We start from the raw sequence: 18,963 nt of genomic DNA on the forward strand, positions 1-18,963 counted from the left end.
TATTTGGCTGTCGAATTGGATTCTAGACGCAAGGCTCCTCTTCGGACACCTGCGGTTTACGGGACCCCCAGTTAGGGGCCGCCAAGCATTTACGCTACGTACAGTGATGGTGGCCAAGAGAATAATTCTGAAGACATGGATGTCTAAGGAGGGCCCTACAGTGGCTCAGTGGAGAGGGCAGATGATTCACCTGCTGCGCACTGAGAGAACAAGATTGAGAACTCAACGACCCCTCCATGCTCGGATCTTCTGGGCTTGTTGGACTCCGTTTTGGCTTACGCTGACTAAGCGAGCTAAAGGACAAATAATGAACATGTGAAAATGCTTAAGAACACTTAGAAAATGGGCCTGCGCAGTAAGAGACTGTGATGAAAACGGGAGGGGGGGAAGGGGGATGAGGGAGATAAAGGGAGGGCAGGGGATAAAATGTAAAAAGTTACTGGGGAGATAAATAGTTGTATAGATCTTGCAGGGTGCTTGCTAGTAAAGATATGTGGTTTATTTTGCAAAACAAGAGAAATTAAGCACTGTTTAAATTTGTTGATATGTTCTCCCGAATAAAAATTATTGAAACATAAAGCACTGCCTCCAGGCCTTCATTGCTTCGGCCTCAATTGTTCTGAGGACTTGCTGTCAGAGTGCTGTTTGCCGACTATCTTCTGTTCCTGTTTTCCTGTGTACCGGATCTTGGCTAGTTTCCTCGGATTACGCTTGTTTGCTGCCTGCCTTGACCCTGTACTGATTTTGACTATTCTTTGCCTGTCGGAGTATTGGTTCTGGACTGTGTCTGTTCCCTGCCATCCTGGTCAGCGGCTGTGCTACCCCGCCGGTTCCAGAAGTCCTGGTGGCCACCTGCAGCTGGGAGCTCAACTTCCGGTGAACGGTGGTCGTTTCCCAGGTGAAGCTAGGGGTGGTTTGGCTGCCTGACCGAGTGCGGTTTCACTTCTTCTCAGCCGTGCTCAGTCGGGGCACAGGGGCTCACTACTACCGGGTCATAACACTTGGGGTGATAGTATCTGAGGATCTGAAGGTGATGAAACAGTGTGATAAGGCGGTAGCTGTAGTCAGAAGGTTGCTAGGCTGTATAGAGAGAGGTGTGCCCAGCAGAAGAAAGGAGGTGTTGATGCCCCTGTACAAGTCGTTGGTGAGGCCCCACCTGGAGTATTATGTTCAGTTTTGGAGGCCATATCTTGCTAAGGATTTAAAAAGAATTGAAGTGGTGCAAAGAAAAGCTACAAAAATGGTATGGGATTTGCGTTACAATACGTATGAGGAGAGACTTGCTAACCTGAACATGTATACCACGGAGGAAAGGAGAAACAGGGGTGATATGATACAGATGTTCAAATATTTGAAAGGTATTAATCTGCAAACGAACCTTTTCCGGACACGTGAAGGTGGTAGAACTAGAGGACATGAAATGAGGTTGATGGGGGACAGACTCAAGAAAAATGTCAGGAAGTATTATTTCACGGAGAGAGTGATGGATACTTGGAATGCCCTCCCGTGGGAGGTGGAGGAGATGAAAACGGTAACAGAATTCAAAAATGCATGGGATAAACATAAAGGAATCCTGTTCAGAAGGAATGGATCCTCAGAAGCTTAGCATAGATTGGGTGGCAGCACCGGTGGTTGGGAGGTGGGACTAGGGCTGGGCAGACTTCTACGGTCTGTGCCCTGAAAATAGCAGATACAAATCAAGGTCAGGTATACATATAAAGTAACACATATGAGTTTATTTTGTTGGGCAGACTGGATGGACCGCACAGGTTTAGTCTCTGCCATCATCTACTATGTTACTGTGTTACATAAGCCTGCAATTACTCTGCTTGAAATCCACTCATACGAAGATTAGGCACTTTGAATGTGTGTCAAAATTCTGGATCTTTCTGCCACATTTCGAGAAGGGTCTAAAACCCTGATTTTGGAGATATGTGAAACCAAAACAAACATAAAAACAATAAAATAAAAAATCAAAGTTGAAGAAATACTTTGATGAAAAGACAAGTTTGGAAAATCTGTCGAAAATTAGAAATAGCAATTTGTTTCAGAAGAGCTTTACACTTGTATCTGTCGGCTGAGTGGGAAAAATAAACTGAAGGGCAGAGGAGACTGCTGCAATGCATGGGAAGGGTCACGCATACTCAGAACTTGGGTGACTGACTCAATCTTGTTTATCAACAGAAAAAATAAACATCTAAACACTGAAGAAAAAAAGTTATAAAAAGTGACATACACATACTATAAGACATATCTTATCATCTAGTATCTTTTAAATACATGTTTTAAGAAAATGTATCACCTGCTTACATTACTGTAAAAAAAAAAAACGAGGTCCAAAGAAACATCATCATCAATATAAAAAAAAAAAACATTGTACATAGCCCCAGAAGAAAGAAATGTAAAACACCTTCATAGGCTAATAGGAGATCTACTACATCTGGTGGTGTATCTCCCTTTTCTTCTACTGGATAATTATCACAGTCTGTTATTTCTTCAGCATTACTGTGAAGGAGAAGCTCAGGCTCAGATTCAGTCTCAGGCACCCTACTACTGTCAAGTGTTTTCAGTCCAGAAGAAATTCTGTAAATTGCCACAGATAAAAGGATAAAATAATACCTTCATTAGTAAACACCCACTATGCTATTGTTCATACACATCTCAAAAGCTGAAATGATTGTAAAACAATAAATATATTGACAAATGGAAAATAAGTCCTATGACTGCACAGCAGTCAGCAGTTCTGTTCAACAGAATTTATTTACTCGGATATTATCCCAAGCTGAAACGTGCTGGGATAGAAATTATGATATTTAAACAAGGTAAAGGGCTGATATGTGAAGCCTCTGATTCTTAAGAATTGTTGTTGGTTGTTAAGACAAATCTGATTAACTTACAATCATTATTTAAGGCTTACTCCAGTGCTCACCAATATTTCTGCAGCCACAACTATGGAAATTGTGTGATTTCAGATGTTCTATGAGCCTCTCACTCCAACTGTGACACCAAATGCAGATTCCTTGATCCCATTTGGTGTCCTGACCCACAGTTTGGGAAGCTCTAACTTACTCTGATAGTTGCTCACAAAGTTCTTCATCACCATCTCCTTGTGGAATATCAACTGGAGTTCCTGCCGAACCAGGATAGCCTGTATCCATACTGCTCTCTCTCTGTATCTTTGGTCTTGTCTCAGGCTGGAACACTGGGGCTACAATATATTCAGTGTTTGGAACCTAAATAAAATCAAATTCAGTACAAGACTCATCAGATAGATATTTAAGCTAATACTTCCTTCCAAATATCTTTTTGAAGATGCGGTCTCCATAATTATATACAATACTCTAAGATCTCCCCTCCCTATGCACCTAAGCATCCTTGCCATTTTAAGATCATCACAAACGATCACACCCAAGTCTCGCTCTTCTTCCATGCACAAAAGTACTTCACCCCCTAAATTGTACCTCTCCATTTGGTTTTTGCAGTCCAAATGCATGAGCCAACATTTTTAGCATTAAATCTTAGCTGCCAAATTCTGAACCATTCTTCAAGGTTCACTAGTCCCTCCCTCGTTTTATCGACATCAGGGGTGTCTACCATATTGCAGATTCTGGTATCATCCGCAAGAGGCAAATTGTACCAGACAGCCTTTCAGCAATATTACTTACAAAAATGTTAAAATTAACTGGCCCAAGAACTGAACCTTATGAACTCCAGAAGGGAACTCTCTTTATAACACAATGCAAATACTATGATGAGCATCAGCAATAAATCTGAGACCAGATTCACATACCCTGGCTTAAAAATTAGATTCATTACTGTCATGGTATGTCAAAGCAAATCTATTTAGAGATATTTCCCCCATGGAAGAAAACAGACAAGAGGCATGGTGCAGGGTGAGGGCACAAGAACAGTGCATATCCAATAGGCATCTCAGAAATTCCTAGAATGTTATGGAACTTCCATGTGAATGTGTGTGATGATGACATCTCCCATATGTGTGATAAGTGTTCAACTTATCTTTACAGAACGCAGTGTCAACAAAATTCCCTGAATCCAATGTCAAGGAAGATCAAGCAAACAGCTGTCATTCAATGTCTTTCATTTGTATACAAATATCTGTGTGCTACTCTTATATTCTAAAAACACAAGCACAAGGTGAAAAGATATACCATCAACACAGCATCCCATTTTTAAACTGTTAAAACAAATCAGAATATCATCCTTAAATTTAAATGTAAATGAATTTCTTACCCTGAAGTTGAAGTTCTTCTCTCTAGTACAGTGTCGTTGCTCTAATAGCCACAGAGAAGTGAGAATGGCAGCTGTTGACGTCTTGACACGCATCATTGTGCTGTGTTCCCCCAACAACTCTGCCTTGTTAGGACCAGGAAGCAGTCTCTTGCTTGACCAACGGATCATCCATTCTACCAATCTTGCAATTCTGCAGAATTTTGTCTTCAGTTCTACTGGAAGTTCTTCATTAGGTATTACATCTTTCAACTGAACTAGTTTGTATGTATATTTGCTACCTAAAGCACAAACTTGTGGCACAGGACACCCTTCATTAGATGTAGAAGGTTTTTCTGTGCTTTTGCCTTGTGTTTGGTTTACTAGCTGCTGTTTTAAACTAAATAAGCCTTTTGTTCCCATGCTTTTAGTACTGGATCCACAAAAATACTTATGTATAGAGGTCTCTGACCCTTTGCACCTTAAAAATGAATGAGTAAAATTAATCAAACCTTTTTGATATTCATTATATGAGGAGACTGGTTTTAATGTTCTGCAGGGGTCCTGTGTAACACCATAGAAGCAACCCGCTCGGAAAACACTTTGGCTTCTTGTTCTGATTTGCCGGCGTCTCACTGATGTGTGAACATCAAAAAGAACAGAGTTTAATTCATACTCCTGAAGGTGTTCAGTAAAACTAGTCAGAAAAGGAATACCTGTGTCACTGGAATTGCTTAGGTCTCTTTCAAGAACATAACTCAGAAAAAGTTCAAGAAATGAAACATACTCATCATCATCCCGTTCAAATTCCCACGTACCCACAACTGGTATCGTTAGTTCTTTCTGTCTCTGTTCACTACGATCTTTTCTTGAATTATGTACTTTAATACAATCACCATTATTCTTAGATGTAGCAGTGTTCTGGTTTTCAAAAACATGTTCTGTAACTTGCTTTGTGTTCCTAAAACTGAAAAATATGAAAAAAGATGGCATGCTTTAAAAAACTCTATAATTTTGGTTCTGAAATATAATTAAGGTCAACATACTGCAACATAATATGGGATGTAAATAAACTAAATTCATGCTGGGTGTCAGTCCAAGGATTATATACACAAAGATGTATTGCTGAATGGAACAAATGGGTCAGCTCTTGCATTGAACTCAGTGGCATAGCCAGGATGAATTTTTTTTTTTAATGAGGTTGACACTGTTTTCAGTTTTTCTCTCACTGATTACCCCCCTGAATGAACCTACAGATACCTCTGGTTATGTTCCTAAAAGTGATCAGCACATATGGCGAAACTATGCCATGGTACATTCATTTTGATATGCAAGCCAAGTTGAAAATTTAGCAATAAATGATTCATCAGTATTACCCTCACCTTTTGTCTGTTTGTTGGACTAATAGATTAATTCCAGTACACTATAAAAAAGCTACTAAACATATCTTATATGTGTATCTTATATATGCATTTACAGGTGCAGCTGCTTTGGGTGTAAGGCAGCTGCCTCCAGAATTGCTCTGCCATGTGTACAGTCTTTATCACTGTCACTTTGGAAATCAGCTCCAGTGTTGGATCAATGGAGGATACAAGTATGAGATACTGAACACTTAATGCATATTGTTTATGCTGAGGAGTGAGCTTGGGCAGTTTCACTTGACATAAGCAAGATATAGTCCTTTGTGAAAGCCCCTTTTGCAGCAATAATAGTCACTTGTGAAGAGTATGAAGACTTTTACACAGTATTGAGTCAACAGGTGTGAAGACTTATGCGATCAAGACTTGTTTCTTACTCATATTTTTGGAACATTTCTATAACATATGTTGTGTAGATCAATGAAATAAACTCCTGCTTTAATGCATTTTAATTATTTTTATACAACAGAATGTGAAAGATGTACAAAGGACTAAAGGCATTTACAAGGCACTATACTTGACCTGTTTAATTTGTCTTAAGACTGGTTTTCAAACAATATACTTTTACATAATGAGCCAAGTATGTCTGCCTTTCTGAGGATGAAATATCTTTTTGAAAATTTAACGGAAAAGGACCAAATTTGACATGTGGTGAAATCAGTGAAAAGGAACATCTAGTTTGAAAATGGGGCATATTGGATCAGGGCTTCCAAAGAAATAAAGACCTCTCAAAATGGCCCAGTTCAATTCCAGCTTCTGTAGCAAAAAAACATTATTGTACTAAATTGTAGCAGATAGGGTATTGCTCCTTTCAAACTGCTTATCACCTCTTCTCTACTCTTCCAGCCACAGATGCACAAACAGTATACAGATACACACAGGGATTGGAAATAATTCAATGTATAATTTCCCCCACCATGCACCCCCCCCCCCCCCAAATCTGCCACATCTCTATCCCTGCTGGGCTGGCATATAGTGAGTTAGATTGGTAATTTATTTTCTTTTTGTTATGCCTGAGCCATATAGGTTTCTTAATGGTTACTATCCAGCTTATTTTCGAAAGAGAAAGACGCCCATATTTTGACCCAAATCGGGAGATGGGCGTCCGTTTCCCGTGGGCGCCCAAATCAGTATAATTGAAACCCGATTTTTAACGTCCTCAACTGCAGTCCGTCACGGAGACGAACAAAGATCACGGGGCGTGTCGGAGGCGAAGGCGGGACTGGGGCGTGGTTATCGGCCGAGGGGAGATGGGCGTCTTTAGCTGATAATCAAAACAAGAAGGGCGTTTTTGACGAGAATATGGTCCGCTTTATATGGACCCTTTTTTTTCAGGTCCAAGTCCCAAAAAAGTGACCCAACTGACCAGATGACCACCGGAGGGAATCAGGGATGACCTCCCCTGACTCCTCCAGTGGTCACTAACCCCCTCCCACCAAAAAAATCCACTTTACAAACTTTTTTTCCCAGCCTGTATGCCAGCCTCAAATGCCGTACCCACCTCCATGACAGCAGAATGTGTTCTGTCCTCTGACAGGCTTTCCCTGGTTCTGATGTGGGTCTCGGGTGAGTGTGACACCTTTTCTGTTAAGGGCACTGCAGAGTCACATCACCAATGCATTGGGGTGGGTGTAGGGTATTGGGCTCCGTGATTCCACTAGCTTCTGCTAAATGCTCACGATGTTGGTAGTTGGTAGGCTCTACTCCCATGGTGCTTTTCCCTCTGCTTACTGGGTCAGAGTGTGCCCTGTTGTGTTTCCGGTAGCCCATGAGGTAGTGGCCATTTGTGTAAGACACTTTTAGATCCCTTTCATGTGTTACCCACGTTAGAGAACGTTAGTTATTACCTTGAATGTTGCTGAAAGAGGGCATTGTACACCATTCTGCCAGCTTGGACCTACTGCTAATCTCAGTACCAGCGAGACTCGTTGCCAGTGGGGCACAACCTCTGATCTGCAGTTAACTGTGAGTAAAGGTGCTTATTCAAATAAAGGACGTTTTCAGTGAGATTAGTCTTCAGGTGTGAACTGCTGTGCAAAGGTTATACACCAGCAACAAGCCCTGTCCCTGAAGCACTTTTAGTGGGTACTGCAGTGCACTTCAGAAAGACAGATCCAGGCCCATCCCCCCCCCACCCGTAACACTTGTGGTGGTAAATGGGAGGCCTCTAAAACCCACTGTACCCACATGTAGTTGCCCTATTCACCCCTAAGAGCTATGGTAGTGTTGTACATTTGTCCCTCCCATGACCAAATGGCTTGGATTGGGACATTTCTGAGCTGGGCGTTTTTAGTTTCCATTATCGCTAAACAAAAAAAAATGCCCATCTCAGAAGGGACCAAATCCATGGCATTTGGTCCGTCCAAACTGTATTTTCGAAACGAAAGATGGACACCCATCTTTTTCGATAATATGGTCTGTCCCACCTCTTCACATACCCGTTTTCGGACACAGACGCCCATGGAGATGGGTGTTCGCGTTCGATTATGCCCCTCCACGTACAGTGACACCTAGGGCCCTGTTTACTAAGCAGCGGTATAGGCGCGTTAACATTTTTAACGCACGTCAACCATGTACGTGCCTACAATATCCCTATAGGCACCTACATAGTTAGCATGAGCGCTAAGTGTAGGCATGCTAAAAACACTAATGCACCTTAGTAAACAGGGCCCCCAGTGTCTGAACCATGTCATTTACTGATAGTGGCTAGGCGTACAGCTTCCTAGTGGTGGTGAAGTACAGCATTACCTGTTGCTTTGAGACAGTGGCACCCTTTGGTTCAACTGTTAAATTTGTCCTTTAAATCAGCAATGGTTTGCATTTAACTAAACATGAATCTCAAGTCTCTAACCTTCAGAGTGTTGTGACTTCATCTGTGAAAGATAGTTTATCTGTTCCTATGAAGTTAAAAGCACTTCAGAATATTCACCAGACTAAAACGTTAAGATTATTAAATTTTCCAGTAACACATTTTATCTTTCCTTTAGAGCTTTTTAAGATTTGTGAAAGATATGTTAGCTTATTCAAACTTTAATTCATTAGGCGTGCCCTCGGGCAACAAAGTGACTTACGAAGAGGAAGAGCTTGATCAAATTGCTTCTACAGATAGACTAGATATTTCTAGACTTGTGGAATCCTCTCAGGAATTAATTTCTAAAACAGCCACATTGGTTGTCACTCTTCAATCTGTTGATCAGAAGTTCTCCATCCTCAAGTCTTATTTTCCTAAGAAATGTTTTATTTTATGGTCAAGATATCTATCTCTCTGTTTCCTGATGTAGCTAGAAGTATTCAATTGTGACGGAAAGCCTTTTCTTAGCCTAAGACCTAAGGTTCAGGCTATTGGAGGGACTTTCTTTATATAGTATCCCTGTAAATGTCATGTCACATTGGGCAACAATCAATATGTTTTTTTTTGGAATCTAGTCAGCTAGAATGGTTTCTTAAAGAAAAATCTGAAATATCCGATAATATGTGATTTATTTAGATAATTTCAGTTTGGCTGAAGAGTTTAGATTAAAGGGAGTCTATGAATATTTGTTTTATTGCCTGCTTGATGATATTGTTTTACTAGGAATAAATAAGTGAAGACGTTTTCCTTTTTTGTTTTATTTGATTGATCCTTTATTTCCTTCCCTCTTTGTGGAGTCAACTTTCTTCCTCATGATGGGCACCTTTTACCAAGATGCAGCAAAAAGGGGCCTGTGCTGGTGTCAGTGTGTGTTTTTGATATACGCCAAGGCCCCCTTTTACTATAGTGGGTAAAATGCTCCCCCCCCCCAAATGGCTGCTCAGTAAGTGCTTCACTTGCCTCACAGCCATTTCTTTAAAAAAAGAAAGGTAGGTCTTTCTTTTTTTTAAAGAAATGGCTGCGAGGCAAGTGAAGCACTTGCCGAGCAGCCATTTCAGGGGGGGGAGCCCTTCCCGCCACCCATTGAGGTGGCAGTAAGGGCTCCTGCGCTAACTCAGCAGTAACCGCTGTCCGATTACCACCAGGTACACACTGGTGCTACAAAAATATATTTTTGTAGCGCTGGATATGATGGCATGCTGGGGGTGGGAACTACTGCCGGGCTGCTGCGGTAGCCCAGTGGTACTACCTTTTTAGCAAGCGGTAAGCCTGTGTTGGGCTTACCGTCGCTTTGTAAAAGGGGCTCAATGTGAACTTGATGAACTTGTATTTCTTTGACAGAACTTTCTGTTTCAGAGACAGGCTTGGAGCAGAGTGGCACATAGTGTGCTTTGACTGCAGCGGCCATGAGGAGTAGGGAGGAGCCGCAGAAGAGAGGAGAGTGCCAGAGAGGTAAGAAGTGCAGGCAGCGCAATGCTGGATGTTTGCAGGTGGGGAAGAGACGCATTAACTGGCATTAAAAATTTTAACATGATTAAACATTTAACACTTTAATTGCATTATTAACGCGTTAAATGCTGCAGCCCTAGTTTTAAGTTCTACAAACTATTTCTACCCATCTACCCATAATGAAAGGCTTACTTCTGTAAATAATTCTGATCTGTTTCCTCAGTCAGCAAAGCCTCAGAGAGAGTATCTGCAGTTTCTGCATCACTGTAAACCTGAGGTTTTCCGTAATCTGTGAGCGTGCTCTTGCTGAGGCTGGTTCCTAATGAGAATCTGTCATAGCAATGAGTTTCATCATCTGGATCTTCCTCTTCTGCTGGCTCCCAAATATTCATTTCAGCACCACCTATGTTCCTTATTACACGTTTCAGGCTTTTCAGTTTCACTTTCTGGATTTTATGCATAACAGCAGACATCATTTCTTCCCTTTTTGGGCCTAACAAAAATACAAGAAGTCAATTTTGAAGTCAGATTATGTATGTATTACTGTATTCTACCCAATAAAGTAGGGGATATTGCTGAATTCAACCTTAAGCATGGAGCCTCAGGTTTCAAGTTTAAACATATTTTTTTCAGGCTTAAACAATTGCATGGAGCATTTTACAGTATCAGTAAAACTACTAATTCTTTCCCAACTTGATTACTGTAATTCTCTTTATTCAGGTTTGCCTTTAAAACTGTTAAACAGATTGCAGTTGATTCAAAGTAAGGCTGCTAGACTAATATTTGGGAAATACAACTTTGATTCTATTTCAAATTTGTTGTTTAGTTTTCAAAAGTTTTGCCGGCTGTGTTACTGAAAGTTTATCATTGTTACTATCTTCTCTGGGTTCTACCAACTCTAGTCGCAATGTGGACCACCTGATATTGATGTTTCCTTCTGTTAGGAGTCTGAAATATAAAGCATTTCATGACAACTGTTTTGCTTATCAAGCTAAGATTTGGAATTCCTTACCACTAAACATTCGTCTTAGCCCTTCTTATCTACATTTTAGGAAACAATTAAAATGTTACCTTTTTTTTTTTTTTTTTTTAGAGAATTTTGTTAGGATAAACAGTTTGCATATAGGGATAAAGCAGGCTACAAATGCTTAACAACATATTTTAAAAGCTGATGATTCCTGTGAACCAGTGAAACTGGTTAAGAAAATCAACAGCATTTTAGCCACTATTGCTATGCATTTCCAAGCAAAAATATATATATATATATATAAAATCACAACAAATTGTTTCATAAAAGGAACATAAAATAAGGCATACAATGACATTGAATATATAAACTAATTTTATAAATTCTATATAATAAAAGTCCTATCTAATAAGTTGAATAATTTGCTCACAATGACAACTTATATTATTTCAACACTTTATTTTAAAATTAACAAATACAAATTAAAACAAAAAAATGCTAGCAAACAAAACAGTAACACCAGGGTCATGAGAACAGAAACAAAACCTGAAAGCAGAACCTTAGAGATGTGACCATTAATATATAATAATAATGTTAAAGCATTCTAAGACAAACAGACCCCCAATTTCATATAGAAATGTTTTAAAAAATCCTAACAGCAGCATTGGCATCCATTTAAACTAAAATAACTTCCTCCACTTACCAACCCTCCCTACAACAATAACATCTATAAATGCTCCCAGAAAACACAAAATTGTAAATACCCAAGAATTATAAAATCATTAGGAGAAAAATACTACCATTAACTCATCTTATTAAGATTTAGAACTTCCCACATAGCAGAAGAAAGGGATCCAGTCTGCATCAAAACACATGCCTATGATCCTGGAGTTCATACGTAATTTGCTCCATATACACAACCCCTCCATACTTTATGAAGCCATTCTGTTACAGAAGGACGAGTCAGCTTTTTCTTGTACCTCACACAACTACGCTTCTTACTGCCAATAAGAAACCAGAAATCAATTTTGTACATTTCTGAAGTATTATCCACTCAGGATCTTCTCCCAAGAACATTGCTAATGCAAAATTGGTCATTGGTATATTAGTAATCTGTGAAGGAATCACAAAGACTTGTTTACAAAAATGTTAAATATAGGGACAAGTACTCCACATATGTATAAATGTCCCCCCTTGATTATATTGTCCCCAACATAAATCTGAAGTCCTAGAATCCCTATTTGCTGTGGCGTAACAAGCTCTTGTTAATAACCTAATTTCAGTATTCAAGAGAGCCATCAAAATAGAACATTTAAATATTTTAGACCACAGAGGGATCCAGTAAGATTCTTGATCAATAAAGCCAAGTTCATTATACACACATACACACACATATACATATATATACACACATGTACAGACACATGCGATACCTAAATAATTTAGCAATCTAACCTCTCATCATTTGTTAAATAAGATCTTCTCAAAGGGGTGGTACTCTTGTAAAACAAATACGCTTCTCTTGGTTTTCAACCAACTGGTGTATTTGAAAATATTTTAAAAAATTGAAATGGTTTCCCTAATGCTTCAACCAATTCCTTGTGAGTTTGAAAGTTTTTAACCAGAAAGAATTGTGCAAAAGTCAAAGAATGGCCCAATTACAGGGACAACCCCAACACATTTCCCCCAACTCTCTAGCAAACTGCAGTGCAAATAATGGAGTGTAAGAGAGTAATAGGGTGAATCTTTGGCCAACTTACATACATTCTTCCAAACTAGGATGTGTTATGATAAGTTATGATGCTCTGTTATGGTTAGAACTATAGCTTTGTTTTATCTTTATTTTTAATCTTTCTTATTTTTATCTTATCAATAGAAATCAAACAAAATAAAACATGGAAAAGAAAATAAGATGATACCTTTTTTATTGGACATAACTCAATACATTTCTTGATTAGCTTTCGAAGGTTGCCCTTCTTCGTCAGATCGGAAATAAGCAAATGTGCTAGCTGACAGTGTATATAAGTGAAAACATTCAAGCATTACTATGACAGTCTGACAGGGTGGGAGGATGGGGGTGGGTAGGAGGTATGCATGGGACATCAAAGCATATCATTGATATTCTAACAGGATAGGTGTGGATAGGTGAGGGGAGGGTGATCAACAGAGAAATACAGCTTTATGGTTTATAATGGGCTAGGAACCCCAGATCCTTGTCTCGCCTGTACGTCCACCCTATAATGCTTCACAAAGGAATGAAGCAACAACCATACCACTGACATGGAGACAGCAACCTCCCCAAGTAGAATGCGACTTAAGCGTCAATGGAACGGGATGACTGTGCAGAAGACAAGCATAGGCTGATTAGATCCATCCTGGCAACAGCTCTCAAAAAAAAAAAAAAAAACCCCACCAGACCCTAACATAAGCTAAGGAAGTCGACCATTTCCATGAGCGCAACATGGTAGAAATAACCTTGGTGGAATAGCCTTTCCTCCTCAGCCGTGCCCTTTCAAGAAAGTGATGTGTTCCCAGCCGAAATAGACGAAACTTCTGGTGGGCTGAAAGTATCTGGTTGTGAATATATGCATCATTTAAGTCCAGAGAGCATAGCCATTCATTTTTCTGAATCATTGGTAGAAGGGTGCCCAAGGAAATCATCCTGAGCTTTTCTCGGACTAGGAATTTGTCAGGATCCTTAGGTCTAAGATGGGATGCATCCCCTGTCTTCTTGTGAACGAGGAAGTATCTGGAACAGAATCCCCACCCTTCCTCCCCTAGTGGAACGGGCTTGACCGCATGGGCCTTTAGAAGGGCTTTCCTCTGCAAGTACCTGTCTGTGCTAAATAAGCTCTTGGTGGGCAATTTGGAACTTCTAAATACCAATGAGTGAGAATCTAAGGCAGACTATTTGAAGAACCCACTGGTCGGAGGTTATAAGGGGCCACCTTTCGTGGAAAACGTTCAGCCTCCCCCCGACTAGCAAGTCATCCTGGACGGACACTTTTACTGTGGCTATGCTCTGCTGGAGCCAGTCAAAAGCTAGTCCCTTGCTTTGCCTGGGAAGCAGCAGGGGCCTTTGGCGCACACTGTTGACATGAACAAGAATACTGGGTTTGAGTCTGTGCAGACTGGCAAGCCAAAGGGTTGTACCTATGTTTCTGATAGTAATAGGCATTCCTCCTTAGTTTGCCAGAAGTCCTCCTAGCTGAGGAGGCAGATGCAGAAGGCACCCGGTGGGAGAGAGAAGAGATGGTATCAGTATATTTTTTGATTTGGTCTGCGACCTCTTCAACCTTCTCTCCAAAAAGGTTATCCCCCCCAGTATGGGGCATCCACCAACCTCTGCTGAAAAGAACGTTACATGTTAGAAACATACAGACATGAGTCTGCGCACTGCTATACTCTGAGCAGAGATCCTGGATGCCACATTAAAAATGTTGTAAGTGCCCATGGCGAAGAACTTTCAACATGCCTTCTGCTGCTTGACCAATTGGCAAAGTGACTCGGCCTGCTCCAGAGGGAGCATCTCAGCCAAGTCTGACAACTTTGTGCACCACATTTCACAAGTAGACGCTCTTGAAGAGCTGGTATGATTGTATTCAGGACAAAATTGAAGCCTGGCACATCTTTATCCCAAAAGAATCTAGGATTCTAGCTTCTCTACCTGGGGCACCTAGGCATAGTTCTTGGAACACTTGGCTCTTTTGAGAGCGAATTCCACCACATAGAATTGTAAGGCAACTGAGGCTTATCAAAACCAGGTGGGCTGTGGATCCGGTACATGGTATCGATCTTCTTGGGCATGACCGGGACCAACAGAGGGGACTTCCAGTTTCTAACGAGGACTTTCTGGAGTACCTCGTAGAGAGGGACAGTCACAGCCTCCCTAGGGGGAAACGTGTAGTCCAAGACCTCAAGCATCTTGGCCCTGGGCTCGTCCTCCACTTCCAAAGGAAATGGAATGGCATCAACCATTTCCTTAACAAAAGAAAGGAACGAAAGGCTTTTCGGGTGGACAGGAGGGTTCAGAGGGAATTCCATAGGATTCATCAGAGGAAAAGTACCTTGGACCCGCCTCTGAATCCCATGAGCGCTCCTCTTCAGTGTCAGATAATACCTCCCAATGGGAGTGTTGAGACCGAACCTGCCTTGACATGGAGGAGCCATGTCCTCAGGAACGCTGTTGACAAGTCGGTTCCCACCTTGACTCCAGCGAAGCTTTCTCCACTGACATCGAGGGAGTGCCGGCTTGGGTGGCAGTCAAAACTGGAGCTGCATGTGGCATCGGTGTCAGATGCTGCACCACAGGCTGAGGGCCAAGCGGGGCTGCAACAGGAGGCACAGTAGGCGCAAGCACCCAAGGGTGTAACATGCACGGTGGAGGCCATGTGGCCTAGTAATCACAACATCTAAGAACTGCCATACTAGGACAGACCGAAGTATCCTGTTTCCAACAGTGGCCAATCTAGGTCGCATGTACTTGGCAAGATCCCAGAACAATAAAACAGATTTTATGCTGCTTATCCTAGAATATGAAGTGATTTTCCCAAGTCTATCTTAATAATGGCTTATGGACATTTCTTTTAGGAAATTATCCAAACCTTCTTTAAACCATGCTAAGCTAACTGCTTTTACCACATTCTCTGGCAATGAATACCAGAGTTTAATTACTCGTTGAATGAAGAAATATTTTCTCCGATTTGTTTTAAAATTACTACATAGTAGCTTCTTTGCGTGCCCCCTAGTCCTAGTATTTTTGGAAAGAGTAAACAAGCAATTCATGACTACCTATTCCATTCCTCTCAATATTTTATACAGTGGTGGAAATAAGTATTTGATCCCTTGCTGATTTTGTAAGTTTGCCCACTGACAAAGACATGAGCAGCCCATAATTGAAGGGTAGGTTATTAGTAACAGTGAGAGATAGCACATCACAAATTAAATCCGGAAAATCACATTGTGGAAAGTATATGAATTTATTTGCATTCTGCAGAGGGAAATAAGTATTTAATCCCTCTGGCAAACAAGACCTAATACTTGGTGGCAAAACCCTTGTTGGCAAGCACAGCGGTCAGACGTCTTCTGTAGTTGATGATGAGGTTTGCACACATGTCAGGAGGAATTTTGGTCCACTCCTCTTTGCAGATCATCTCTAAATCATTAAGAGTTCTGGGCTGTCGCTTGGCAACTCGCAGCTTCAGCTCCCTCCATAAGTTTTCAATGGGATTAAGGTCTGGTGACTGGCTAGGCCACTCCATGACCCTAATGTGCTTCTTCCTGAGCCACTCCTTTGTTGCCTTGGCTGTATGTTTTGGGTCATTGTCGTGCTGGAAGACCCAGCCACGACCCATTTTTAAGGCCCTGGCGGAGGGAAGGAGGTTGTCACTCAGAATTGTACGGTACATGGCCCCATCCATTCTCCCATTGATGCGGTGAAGTAGTCCTGTGCCCTTAGCAGAGAAACACCCCCAAAACATAACATTTCCACCTCCATGCTTGACAGTGGGGACGGTGTTCTTTGGGTCATAGGCAGCATTTCTCTTCCTCCAAACACGGCGAGTTGAGTTCATGCCAAAGAGCTCAATTTTTGTCTCATCTGACCACAGCACCTTCTCCCAATCACTCTCGGCATCATCCAGGTGTTCACTGGCAAACTTCAGACGGGCCGTCACATGTGCCTTCCGGAGCAGGGGGACCTTGCGGGCACTGCAGGATTGCAATCCGTTATGTCGTAATGTGTTACCAATGGTTTTCGTGGTGACAGTGGTCCCAGCTGCCTTGAGATCATTGACAAGTTCCCCCCTTGTAGTTGTAGGCTGATTTCTAACCTTCCTCATGATCAAGGATAGCCCACGAGGTGAGATTTTGCGTGGAGCCCCAGATCTTTGTCGATTGACAGTCATTTTGTACTTCTTCCATTTTCTTACTATGGCACCAACAGTTGTCTCCTTCTCGCCCAGCGTCTTACTGATGGTTTTGTAGCCCATTCCAGCCTTGTGCAGGTGTATGATCTTGTCCCTGACATCCTTAGACAGCTCCTTGCTCTTGGCCATTTTGTAGAGGTTAGAGTCTGACTGATTCACTGAGTCTGTGGACAGGTGTCTTTCATACAGGTGACCATTGCCGACAGCTGTCTGTCATGCAGGTAACGAGTTGATTTGGAGCATCTACCTGGTCTGTAGGGGCCAGATCTCTTACTGGTTGGTGGGGGATCAAATACTTATTTCCCTCTGCAGAATGCAAATAAATTCATATACTTTCCACAATGTGATTTTCCGGATTTAATTTGTGATGTGCTATCTCTCACTGTTACCAATAACCTACCCTTCAATTATGGGCTGCTCATGTCTTTGTCAGTGGGCAAACTTACAAAATCAGCAAGGGATCAAATACTTATTTCCACCACTGTATATTTCTATCATATCTCCCCCAACCGTCTCTTCGCCAAGCTGAACAGCCCTTTCCGTTTAGCCTTTCCTCATAGTGAAGTCATCCCATCTCTCTTAATCATTTCATTTTAAATTTACTACTTTGTAGTTTCATTGCGTGCCCCCTAGGCCTAGTGTTTTTGGAAAGAGTAAACAAGTGATTCACGTCTAGCCGTTCAACTCCACTCATTATTTTATAGACCTCTTTTCTCCAAGCTGAAGAGCCCTAGCTGCTTTAGCCTTTACTCATAAGGAAGTCATCCCATCCCCTTTATCATTTTCATCGCCCTTCTCTGTACCTTTTCTAATTCCACTATATCATTTTTTTTTAGATGTGGTGACCAGAACTGCACACAGTATTCGAGGGGCGGTCGCACCATGGAGCAATACAAAGGCATTAAAACATTCTCAGCCATGGGCGTAGTTTGGGGGGGGGGCAGGAGGGCATTGCCCCCCAAACACAGGGCCGGCACAACAGCTCCCCGACACCCTTCCTCTTCGTTCCTTCCTGTCCACCCCCCCCCCCCGCGTTTAAACCTTTTATCTTCAGTTGCAGCGACGACAGTGAAGAAAACAGCACAGCGGGCTCGCCTCCAGCCTTTCCCTTCCCTCACAGTGTCCCGCCCTCACAGAAACAGGAAATAGGTCATCATAGGAAGGCGGGACACTGTCTGTGAGCGTGCTTTCAGGTGCTCCCACTGGCACACCGGCAACTGTGAGTTTGACTGCCTAGTAGAGCCGGTATGAGTGTTTATTATTTGGTTTTATGGGGTGAGATAAATAATTAAAATTAGAGTGTTGAGATGCATTGTTATTTTTTGTAGACTTTAAGACCCCTGAAGACGCCTTAGAAGCGAAACACGATCGTGTAGGGTCTATATAGATACATCTCAAGACACAATTATGTGACAAATTTAGGAGCACACGATGTGGAAGTTTACAGAGAAGAAAAAATTGGTATCGAGATCTAGAAGCTGCTGTGATGTTTGGATATAAGGAGGAGAGAGTTTTGTTTTGAATCTGTTGTGGAATACAATAGTGATTAACTTATGGACTAAGCTCTGAACAAAACAGAACTGAGAACTACAAAGAACGTATAAATATGGACATATGAATATGACGGTAATTTGTGATCTACAGAAATGTTGCTAATGATGCTGTGGATTCAATGAAGTACTGTGAATTACGAAAATGCCGCTAATGACGACAACTATTTAATGAAGTTTGTAGTTTTATGAAAATACCAACACCAGGGTACTAGAGATAGATATGTAGAGTTATTTGTGGTGTTTTAGCGATATGGATTTGGAAAAGGTATGAATGATTGAGTGAATGTGTTGGGGATTTCTAATAACAATGCGGCCCTCTTGAGCCCCCCTTCCCGCCGCCAAACCTCCCCAGCTGCCGTCGCGTACCTGTGCTGGCAGGGGACCCCAACCCCCGCCAGTCGAAGTCTCGTCTTCTCGGCCGCACAGCTTGTGACGACCCGTGGAATCAGTTTGTGCTCGTGTGTCTGACGTCTGACGCACGCACACAAACAGATTCCACGCCGTAATGCATCGTGATGTCAGCTGAGGCTTCGGAGACCCAAGTTACGGACACAGGCAGCCAGGTTTTCGA

The 18,963-nt window shown here is 41.7% G+C and overlaps 1 protein-coding gene across 1 annotated transcript in view; it reads right to left on the bottom strand.

Moving 5' to 3' along the window:
* Positions 1-222: 222 nt before the first annotated feature.
* LOC115461865 (ciliogenesis and planar polarity effector 1-like) overlaps positions 223-18,963 on the bottom strand; it is a 72,773-nt gene continuing 54,032 nt past the window's right edge. The window contains exons 8-12 of the mRNA XM_030191925.1: positions 10,138-10,438; positions 4,252-5,194; positions 3,070-3,233; positions 2,411-2,583; positions 223-293 (exon numbers count right to left, since the gene is read on the bottom strand). Coding sequence (XP_030047785.1) covers positions 223-293; positions 2,411-2,583; positions 3,070-3,233; positions 4,252-5,194; positions 10,138-10,438 — 1,652 coding nt within the window. The remainder of the gene's footprint in view (positions 294-2,410; positions 2,584-3,069; positions 3,234-4,251; positions 5,195-10,137; positions 10,439-18,963) is intronic.

The sequence above is a fragment of the Microcaecilia unicolor genome, chromosome 2 (genome assembly GCF_901765095.1).
Source record: "Microcaecilia unicolor chromosome 2, aMicUni1.1, whole genome shotgun sequence".
Lineage (NCBI taxonomy): Eukaryota > Metazoa > Chordata > Amphibia > Gymnophiona > Siphonopidae > Microcaecilia > Microcaecilia unicolor.